At 35.0% G+C, this 11,919-nt stretch overlaps 1 protein-coding gene across 2 annotated transcripts; it reads right to left on the bottom strand.

Moving 5' to 3' along the window:
• Positions 1-700: 700 nt before the first annotated feature.
• Positions 701-4,733, bottom strand: LOC104110064 (protein GRAVITROPIC IN THE LIGHT 1). Of its 2 annotated transcripts, none has more exons than XM_009619485.4 (2): positions 4,577-4,733; positions 701-2,473 (listed from the first exon to the last, which is right to left on the bottom strand). In XM_009619485.4, the coding sequence occupies exon 2, from the start codon at positions 2,452-2,454 to the stop codon at positions 1,012-1,014; it is 1,443 nt and encodes a 480-aa protein (XP_009617780.1). In that variant the 5' UTR covers positions 2,455-2,473; positions 4,577-4,733; the 3' UTR covers positions 701-1,011. The 2 variants fall into 2 exon arrangements, with proteins under 2 accessions (XP_009617780.1, XP_070047763.1); XM_070191662.1 differs by lacking the exon at positions 4,577-4,733 and adding an exon at positions 4,359-4,382.
• Positions 4,734-11,919: the final 7,186 nt, after the last annotated feature.

Here is an 11,919-nt window from a genome sequence, read left to right as displayed (position 1 = left end):
TCATCTCTTTTATATAACGGGAGAGTTTCATCCCTAGTACAATTCTAAAAAAGGTAAAAATCTTCTTTTTCGTCAATCATTGATCTGTTGTCGATATGGGCTGAGATCCGCGCCGTGATATCTGATCGGGCGCGGATATCACGGCCCTTCGTTAGTCATGTGAAACCGTTTAGTAATGCCTCTCGGAGGCTCGGAGCTCGAACTGAATCTGGGGGGCATTGTCTCGGCGGCTCCGGTGGCAAGTGCTCTGTTCGGGCTTTAACACGTGGGTTATACCTGGTCGGTCTAGGACATGACGACCCTCTGTTGGTCGTGTTAGATTGCTCGACAGTGTTCTTACAAGTCATTCAAGGCTAGGACCGATTCCGAACCATGACTCGATAAGACTCTTGCCCAAACTTCGGTCCTTCGTTATCATGTCCCGAGCTTGACTTATTTTGTCGGAGACCGGGGTGCACCATGAGCCCGATTTCACCCGTATACATTCTTACTTCGTGATTTTCAAAAAACGATGTAAATCTCTATCTTTCTTTCCTAAATGTATTTCTATATTATTCAGTAATATAGTACTACTAAGGTTCTTCCTAAGAAACAGAAACTGAATGCGAATGCAGAAAAGAAGATTCAAAGAGGGTGCTCCACCCCTTCCTTAAAGTTGAGATTGGCACTTGTCTTTGCTTTTCTTTCCTAAGAAAAAGTATAGCAAAGCGTTTCTATAAAAATTTTGTTTCTTTCAATTATTTTTTGAACAATTGAAATATATAACAGTTTTTTGAAAGTGTTATCCTTAACACATTAGACTACTAACTAAGATTTTCTCCTTCCAAGTACAATTATACTGCCTACAAAAGAAGACAGTACTTACAATCATCATCACTTATTTAAACTGAGCCCCTAAAGCCTACAAATGTAAACATTACAACCCATACAACAGACCGTGATACCAACTACTATACCTAATACATATTCAAGGCAAGTTGTGTATGGACTATTATGTCCATCCCACAAAACTTAAAACCCATTTTTGGGGACTAAATAAACTCTAGCCTTAACAACCGATCCATTTCCAAGCTTAAACCCGGGACTAACTGGAAATCCGACAACTAGACCCATACCCATTCTCCCTCCTATGCCCATGGAAATGGAATACTTCACCACACTTTCCATGTACTGCGGGTGAAACTCAGATCCTTTGCTCGCCTCGAAATGACTTGGCGGAGGATCCAAAGAAAAGGTTAGCAAATGCAGCAGCCAAACGGCCTTTGCTAGCCCAAGAAACTCCCCATAAAACTGACTCCTCGGATGGTTCCCAGCCAACACCTGTCGCCGCTGCTCCAAATCACCAAACAGAGACTCCTCCATTTTTGGGTGCACAATGGCCAAATACTTCTTGAAACAGAAGTTCCCGAAACTGCAAGTGGGGAGAATTCCCAGAAGTTCCATTGGGTCCATTGCTTTCATGTCCCTGTACTGTGTAAAACAATCGCGCCGGTGTTGATCTGGGTGGATTAGTGATGATAAGCTTCCATCCATGTAGAACGTCTCGTGATCGAATCCTTGGAACATTTTGCGGTTCACATAAGATTCCAGTGCGTATTTGGCATGGTTGGCTCCAACGATAGAATCTGCCGTGGGTGTGTTTGTGTTGGATGAAGCAGCTTCGATGGATCTCACCGCCGCTGCAATGTCCCAGTGAGCAGAGCGCATCAAAGAGAGGAGCAAACTCGTGAAGGATTTTGAAGCTTCTTTTACTAAGCTCACTGTAGTTTCGAATACGTCAGGTGCCGGCGACATTGTAACTGGAGCTTGACTGCTACCGCTAACTTTTCGTTTTGACTTGCTTTTCTTTCCACCACTGCTGCTAAGACTTGTTGCTGTTTTCAGCTTCTCCCTCAAATTATCAATCTCGATTTCTTTGGCCTTCACTTCTTGCCTCAGTTCCTCCACGGTGGCTTCATATGGTGCCACCACTTCTCTCAGCGTAGCGGCGCCAACTCTCCAGTCCCCTTTTCTAATTCCACCACCAACATTCCTTCGAAATCGTTCCCTCAACACCCCAAGCCTCCGCAGTTCAGATATCACAGCCACGTCAGCCACACGCATTTTATCCTGATCCCAAGGACAATGCGCCTCCTGTAGACTAACGTAAGCCGTCTTCACTGCCGACACCGCGTCAAAAACTTCCCCTAAAAGCATCTCCATTTCAGTTACTTTCTCAGTTCTTATCTCCTCCTTTGTGACCTCAACATTCTGGAATTTTTCCCGAGTCTCCACATAAGGTGGGTCTTCTTTTTCTTCTTCGTCTTCGGTACTGTACTTGTCATCTTCAGATTCATCGCTATAACGATCATCGGAGATATTGCCGTCAATACGGCCAGAGGAAAGTGGATGAAGCAAGCAAGAAGCAGTGACACGTTGGATTAGATCGGAGAAATTGGAGACCTTGTTGGCCATTTTCTTTGATGCCTTGGTTCTGCAATTTCAGAGTCAAAATAGAGAAATAAGGAGTGGGCAGCAGTGCACTGGCACGTAGGTGTATAGTAGATGAAGACAAATGTAATATATATGATGGAATAAACTAGATCATATTTGTATAGAACTTTTGAAAATTACTTCAACCATTCCATTTTGTGCATAAGACAAAGTCATAAGAATCACTTCATGAGACTCACCATCTTACTCATCATCATAGAAAAGAAACTTATTGCATATAGGTATATTAACCCGACCCTCGAACAGTCGAACGTGTTTTGACTGTCACATACAGTATATGATTAGATTTACTTCAATGAACTAAAAGAAGTTTGAATGAAAGGGATCAAGGGTGGAAAAAGTGAGGAAGAATAAAGAAAAAAACCAACTGGTGCAACCTGATCAGCTGCAGCACCAGAACATCTACCGTGACACTGTGGAATTAACGCGTAGCCGCGGATGTTTAGGGTGCCATCAGGAGGTAACAGCTTATCGTGTCGCCATGAAGTTTTTACAACGCGATGAATAACAGAAGAAAGAATAAACTTTAGGAAATCTAAAGGAATTAAAGCGTCCGATGAAGATACTGTGTCACGGTAAACAGAGCTGATATAGAAGAGTTATTAAGCTGCGGCAAAACTAGAGCGTCGCAGTAGATGCTTCAGAATTCCAAAAATCAGCAAGGGTTAATTGGTCTTTAACAGTGATTTATATCTTGGGTAGAAATGACAGTCTATTTCGCAATTGAGTACGTGATTTGCAAATGGAATACACTGTGCAAAACTTAGTGGAGAGGACTCATCTTCATTGGATGATTTCTTAAGCATTGAGGTAAGCCCAAACTTTTTTCTAAATAAGAAGAGGTATGCCTAAACCTTATTCGATCTATTGAGGTTTTGGGCGAAATAATTGTGATTAGAGCTAATGAATTGAGGATTTCAAGCATGTATATGCTTGAGTAAACTACGCGTAATTACATTAGAAATTGATGGCTTGATTTTATTGACCTGCTGAGGGGGTACGAGAAATTTGTCATTCCTATGGCTTGATTAGTGAATGTAATAAATATCTATGGGTAATTCCTACCCAAATTATTATTATTATGAAATTTAATCCAACAACTTATGACTTCTTCCCTCCCCTGTATCTATCAGTGCTATGTAACAGTCTACTGTTTCATCTACAGAAAAGGACTCAGCAAAAACATTACACAGGCATTCAATCATTCAGCTTACTACGAACACACAAATTCCCTCAACAAAGGTTTGTCGATACCAGCTAAAGTTCCGCCGCTAATAAAAAGCTTCAGCGAGAAAAATACTCAGTGATACACCACCACCTTCAGACCTAAAAACAGACAACCACCATTTCATTCACCACTCTCTTCCTAAATCTATATCTATATAAAAGGCCACTAACATTAACAAGGTTACCAACTCTTGTGGTAAAGTTGCTACCAATCACACAGCATAAGTGCATAATTATCTGAAACTTGACAGTGAATATAAGTAACGACCAATTCATAACTAATACTACTTATTATCATTACAAAAGCAAAAGATTATTCCATCAACTTAAATGCTGATTCATATAATTCAACAAAGAAACAAACCCAGTCAAAAAAATCACACATTATAGCATTTGCACTAGGGGAATCACACCCTTTCCAAATTAAAATAAATCAATACCTAAAAAATTCAAGACACACAACAGCACACTTGAAATAGAAACCCAAATAAAAAAGAATAACAAAAAAAGACCCACAAATAATAAAAGGGTATCAAAAAAGAACATAAAATAATCAAAAGCCAAATTCTTGAAGAAAAAAAAACTTTTGAGAGTTCAGCAAGGAGAAGTACAGAACAAGAACAAAAAGAAAAACCCACCAAAGATTTAGTGAATTATGAGCAAATAATGTAAATGTAGGTGGGGAAAGCTTCATGATTTTCACAAAAAAGAAAAAAAAAATTAGGCTTTTACACTGAATTCAGCAAAAGCAAAAAGGACTAAGGACATGAAACTGAAGTTCACATGCAAGTAAGCAGTACTTAAGGACCCAATTAATGTGAGATTATGTTAATCAAGAAAGAGAAAAAGACTTTACCTTTTGCAATTGCTGGAAAAAGAAAGAGCAAAAAGCTAAAGCTTGGAAAGTTGCAGAGATTTTGGGCGACTGGAGATCTGAGAATTGGGGTCGGTCCGAAATGGAGTTCCAGATCTTTTCAAATTGACAAAAATGGTCTTTTATGTTTGGGTTTGGTTCAATGTGATCCCTTGAATATATTTTGAGTGGTTTTAGTCCTTTACACTTTTAGTTTACATAAAAAAAAAAATTACATATTTAAAAATTATATAAAAAGTATTCTAACTTATTCTGCCTGTGAACTCCAACTTCTCGTCACAATGCTTATATCTCACAAATCTATAACGCTATTAACGAGAGTTATGATGGGATAGATATGATCCCTTCATATTTAGTTAGAAATTTTAAGTTCAAGCTTATGATAGATAGTACTTTTTCTTTAATGAATGCTACGTCACCCGAATCCGAAATATTAGCCGGAATGTTCCAGTAGAAGTCTTGGACACTAGGTGGGGGAAAAAAATGCATAACACCCTATGAATTTTTCAAATCATTTCTGGCTATGTATGATCACAAAGATTAAATAATACCCCCCTATGAAACTTCAATTATTTGACGCTGAACCTTCCTAAATGATAGGTATGTGTAACGTGTTGTTTATTAGCACTCTGCACTAATATAAGTTGTATGTTCCTCATTTTGCCTCTAGAGTAAAAAAAGAAGATTACGAATTCATTATCTAATGGATTATTAATCAAGGAGATATTGAAGTCTACATTTTGAGCTTTACACAATTTCACCTCAATGGAATCTCTTAAACTAGCATTGGTTTATTTCCAGTATTCTAATTACACTCTGCATATTTGATCCATCTCTAATGGAAGATGAAATAACTTTTCAAATCAAAAGTCCATGCATGATTTTTAAATTAGGATAAGCCATATATTCGGCCGGTCAGCAAAAAATAATTATATTCGCTGGAAAATATATATATATATATATATATATATATATATACACGTTAATACACAAAATATATACATTTTGCCGGTTATTATTGTTGAAAGCAGCAATATAATTTTTTCTTTAAATTATACTAGTAGTCGTACCTGCGAGATGCGCAGTCAATATTAAAAAATATTAATTAAATTAAATTGTGATCGAGCTTGTTTGATCATTAGATCGTAACGCTTTAATAAGTTTCAATTTTCATCTTATTTGTCAATACGATATACCTAATAATAAAATCATTATCAAATTAAAGGAACTTATATAGTCAACGAATAACTTTTTTGTTATATATTTTTTATTATTATATTATTTAATTTTTAGTATTATTATATTATTAATAAAAAAATTTATTAGCATATTACTTTGTTTAATATTTTATCGTATATTTTATTACTCTTGAAATATTTTTGTATTTTAAAGTTTATTCAATTGTTGTCAATAATTGGCAACTTTTTATTTTTTTTAATTTCGTTTTTTATTTTAAAATAATTTTAAAACTTCAACTTTATTGGAGAATTCTCCTAAAAATGTACACTTGTCATCATATGGTTATGACACTTGGAATCATAGAATTATTTTACTCTTTTTTGTATATATATATATATATATATATAAGATACTACTCTCCAATTTGAATGGTAGTTTTTTATTTTTTCTTATTTTCGAAATTTATAAATATTTAAATTCAAAAACGATAACTAATAACTAGTTTTTAACTAAATAACTAATTATGCCATGTGGCATTTTTTTAGACTACCACTTGATTTAATGTGATATTTTTTCTTTGACTTTTAATAATATATAGGTACCACTTTATACCATCCTCAAAATATGGTAGGAAATTAACACCCTATAGCAAGTCCAATATGAGTTGTATGTTCCTCATTTTGCCTCTAGAAGTAAAAAGAAGATTACGAATTCATTATCTAATGGATTATTAATCAAGTAGAGATTAAAGGGTTAATTTCACCCATGGTCACCCAACTTATCATTTATTTCACAAAAGTCATTTATCTATTTTTCATCACTTAAAAGTCACTCAACTTTACCTTTGTAACTTGAAAATCATTCTAGTTCAAAACATATAAAATATCCAATAAATATATGACATGGCATTACATTTAATTAAAAAATTTAACAATAATGCCACATAAGTTTAAATAAACCATATCTAAGTTAGACCCATTTCTTCCTCAGTCCGATTTCGAGCAGTTTTTGAATATTAGTTTTAATTTATTTTATATAAAAACCAACAGATTTCGGTCGGTTTTTTGACTGACCGAAGTCGGTCGGTTGGTCGCGGTCTGTTTTGACTGAATTTTTAGTAGTGAACTTCTACTATGCAATTTCATTATGGGTATTTCTTACCAATATTTTGACTTTAATGGAATAGTAATTTGTGAAAATAAGTTCTTATTAGTTTGTTGTTCTTGTTTGTTAGTAGTACATTTATATGTTATGTGAGATTGAAGTCGATCGGTCTTCCAAAATATTTTATTTTTTAATTTTTTTTTACAAAACCGAAATTTTAGCGCAAAAATGCGGGAAACTATTTTAGAATCCCGCAAAAATTATTTTTTAAGAATTTTTTATATAAAATAAATTAAAACTAATATTCAAAAAACTGTCCGAAATCGGGCTGAGGAAGAAATGGGTCTAACTTAGATATGGTCAATTTAAACTTATGTGGCATTATTGTTAGATTTTTTAATTAAATGTAATGCCATATCATATTTTTTATTGGTTATTCTATATGTTTTGAACTAGAATAACTTTCAAATTATAAATGTAAAATTGAGTGACTTTTAAGTGATGAAAAATAGATAAGTGACTTTTATTAAATAAATGATAAGTTGTATGATGATGGGTGAAATTAACCCAGAGATTAAATAATACTATTCGTCCATCAGTTTTCTTTTTCCAACAAAGAGAATCAGTGTGATAATTAGTGTCATTGGAAATCATCCAGATATCTTGCTTAATTAGCATTCTAAGCTGTCTTAATCACCAAAGATTTCATTGATGAATAAGAGAAAAAGTTGAAGTTTGAATGACAAATAGTAATTCGAGAGGCCCATAAAAACCCTCCAATAAGTAACAAAGTAGCAAAAGGGCATTTCTTTTCACGACTTTAGTCAGTAAATGAGATGCTTTTCTAGCACTGATTCTTTAAATGAGATTTTTTGCATTTGCTTTTCCCATAATTCCAAATAAAATTTATTTCTAGAGGACCGAGATCGAGATCCATTTGCAGAGATGCACGCCTTATCTAATTAGAATCCTAGATAATTTAAATTACGTGTGTGGATGGGCGAGTTTGCACATTTGACTGGGTGACTGGGTGGACGTTCCGGCAATTTGAATCGGGTATAAAAGTTTCGATTTGGATTTTTATTTTTCGTATTAAAGAAATGACAATTTAAATTCAATACAAATAAGCTCGGATTGAATCAGATTTTTTAAGTTCGGTTTCAGATTAATCGGTTTGGATATTTTGAATTTTCGATTTTGAGCTTATAAGTTGAGATGTTTCTTCTTTTTACAAAAATGAATATCTAAATGAAGTATTCATGGTAAATTGTTTAAAAAGTTCCTAATGCTCACCGCAATCATCCAAATAAAGTATTCAAGTAATGAAATTATTATCAAGGAAATACAAAAGAAACATTAATACGGCCGATAAGAAGTAGCAATAGTAGAACCAAGTCCAAATAGAAAATATTATGACAATAACTTTGTAATTAATATTAAATATATGAGATAATATCTAATGGACAGCATATTGAATTTATTACTATTGGCATATGAATAATGGACTAAATATAAAGTGTAAAAATTTTGGATATCCAAAAATCTGAAGTACCAAATCCAATATTCAATCAGAAATTCAAAAATTTTAAAAATTAAATCCAAAATTCGAAAATCCAAGCCAAAAATTCAAAAAACTCGAATTTCGATTTGGATTTCAGATTTGCCCAAACTATGCTCACCCCTACATTTGAGATATCTATTGATCGTCCCAATTTCCAGTATACATATAGTGCGCTTATTATTTTGCCTATTCGTTTTAAGACATTCAATTATTTTCCTAGCAGCCTTGTTAAGAAAAGAAAAACTATCGGTTATGTCCATTTATAAGTAGTTTAATATAAAAATTGGTCAATTCATTAAATATTATTAATATTAGTCAAATGTTACCAATATTAGAGAATTAGCTATTTGTAGCAACAAAAAAAAAAGGTCAAATTTTTATTTTCTTCTGAGTGGGTGTTATTATAATAGATTGGGTACATCATAAAGAGTTTGAATCCCACTGTGTATCATTTGTGTATTATCTATGTACCATATTTGTATTAAATATGTATCACATGTATATAGGGGTGTTCATAAAAATCCGAAAAATCAAACCAAACTGAAAACCGAACCAACCACAAAACCGATACTTTTTAGGTTTGGTTTGGTTTTGGTTTTGAATTTTAAAAACCGATCAAATTTGGTTTGATTTTGGTTTTAATCAAAAAATAACCGAAAAAATCAAACCAAACCGACTATAAAAGATGTGTGAATGTATACTTTTATATAAAGTTTCTAAAATTTTATGGTACATATTAGTCATTTATATTTTTAGTTTAGTTCTTTGCTATTATATTAATATAATTCTTTGCCTTTACATTCTAATTTGATTAGTAGTTTTCTTTTGCTTAGTACAAGAATATTTTTCATGTTAAAAATAATCGATTTTTAATTGAGTACTTAAATTATTCATCACTATTTGTTTTAATTATCATCAACATATCTTGGTAAATGATAGATTTCTCAAATAAAAATTGATTTGATAGTGTTATGTTGAAAATGTAGTCGCCGGAATATGCGTTTGGTAGTGTATCTCATATTTACGAAAATACCCGATAAATAACCGAAAAAATCAAAAAATTAAAAAAAACTCAATCGATAAAACCCCGACTTAATTGGTTTGGTTTGGTTCCAATATTTGAATAACCGACTTACTTGGTTTGGTTTCTCTTTAGGAAAAAACCGACCCAAAACAAACCATGAACACCCCAATATGTTGTAACGACCCGACCAGTCGTTTTGAGTATTACAGCCTCGATCCCTCATTTACTGCTCTATTTATGCTTTTATAGCTATATTATGACCTATCAGATTAATTAGTTCGGGTCCAGAGATATTTCGGAATGAATTGAGACACTTAGTCTCATAATAGAAAGCTTAAGTTGGAAAAGTCGACCGGATATCGATTTATGTGTAAACGACCTCGAATTTGAATTCTGATGATTCCAATAGCTCCGTATAGTGATTTTGGACTTAGAAGCGTGTCCAGAAAGTTATTTGGAGGTCCGTAGTAGAATTAGGCTTGAAATGACGAAAGTTAAATTTTTTAGGAGTTTGACCAAGGGGTTGACTTTTTGATGTCGGGGTCGGAATCCGATTCTGGAAATTAGAATAGGTCTGTAATGTGAAATATGATTTGTGTGCAAAATTTAAAATTATTCCGGATTGATTTGATGTGTTTCGACACAAGATATAGAATTCGAAAGTTCAAAATGTTATATATTTTGATTTGAGGTGCGATTCGTCGTTTTGATGTTGTTTGATGTGATTTTAGGCCTCGGGTAGGTCCGTGTTATGTTATGGGACTTGTCGGTATAATTGGTCGGGGCCCCAAGTGGCTCGGGTGAGTTTCGTACGATGTTCAGATTAATTTCGTTGCTTATTGCATTGTTGAAGGCTGCGGGTTCTGGTGCTTTCGCACCTGCGGAAATGGGCTCGCACGTGCGATGGTCGCAGAAGCGACAATACACACGCAGAAGCGAAGGTCTTCGCAAGTGCGGTGCCTGTTGTGCAAAAGTGCGACCGCGGGTACGGTCCTAGGCATCGCAGAAGCGATATGGGCTGGCCAAGCTATTCTCGCAAAAGCGAGTTGTTTTCCGCAGAAGCGAGGGTCGCAGGTGCGACCTCTTGTCCGCATCTGCGAAAATACTGGGCAGAATCCTTTAAGTTCGAGGGTTCGTGATTTTTCATCATTTTCGAATTTTGGAGCTCGGTTTGGGCGATTTTGGAGAGGGATGTTTCCACACAATTTGGGATTCGAGCCGTTGAGAAGTTGATACGCACAGAATGGGATTTCTGGAGCATTGTTTAGCTTGCTCGACTTTGGATTCGTCTTGTTCGAGGTAAGTAACTCTTCTAATCTTGGAGCAGGGAGTATGGACCTTGAATATACGTATTATGTGAATTGTTTGAAGGTGACGCACATGCTAGGTGACGGGCATGTGGGCGTGCACCATAGAAATTGTGACGTAATTGTTTTCGTGGAATTTTGTCGTCAAATAATCTTGGCATTTTCTATGTAGTTTTATATGTTGAAGAAATTTAGTTGAGAATCATATTAAAATTCATGTTGAGGCTATGTTCCAGTATTATTGGGACCCACAGAGATCATACTGGTGTGAATTATTTGTTTTAAATTGAAAATTTATACTCGGTCATATTCATTTCATTGCATATTATATCTAAGTCTCTATTATTATTTATTGATACATCATATCATTATTTTCGGACTATTTTCATGACATTGTGAGCCCATGAGAGAGAGGCTGGAGAGATTGATGACTAAGGGAGGCTGAGGGCCTGACTGTGAGGATATTTTTGGAATCGGGCTGCATGCCACAGCAGGCCATGTTAGCTTTATATATATTACTATTATTATGTGGATTGGGGTTGCCCGCCTGCAGCAGGCCTTATAGGCTTTATATAGCGCGTGAGTTGTCCGTGCGGTTTATAGCGCTTGGGCTGAAGGAGCCCCTCAGGAGTCTGCACACACTCCTAGTGAGCGTGATTGATATTATTGATGGATGGATCTTCCCTGGACATGGATATTGTCCGAAGTATTATATACCTGGGGATGGATCTTCTCCACGAGCTGGATTGGCCCTATTCGGTACTGAGTGACTGATGATCAGTTGATGTGTATATTCTGGGATGGATCTGCCCTAGGCCGGATTGGCCATATACAGTACCGAGTGGTTGGCATGATGAATGGAATGTGTGAGAAAGTGAGATTGAATATTCGGAGAGTATGAGTACATGAGTTCATCTCTGAGATGCATTGCATTGACATGCACACATGGCATACAGGGATAGAGATGTATTTTTCTCATGCTGTACGGTATCACATCATTCATGATTTCTCATACATGTCGACAGATGGGCATAGTGATGCATTTGTTTTACACTGGTTATCTGGAAAGAAAATGAAACATCATATTTATTATTTAAAGGATTTTGGGAAAATTATTGTTTTCAAACTTATTCATATTTTCGGCAACTCT

This window comes from Nicotiana tomentosiformis, chromosome 12 (assembly GCF_000390325.3).
Source record: "Nicotiana tomentosiformis chromosome 12, ASM39032v3, whole genome shotgun sequence".
Lineage (NCBI taxonomy): Eukaryota > Viridiplantae > Streptophyta > Magnoliopsida > Solanales > Solanaceae > Nicotiana > Nicotiana tomentosiformis.
This window is presented reverse-complemented; position numbering and strand designations above follow the sequence as displayed.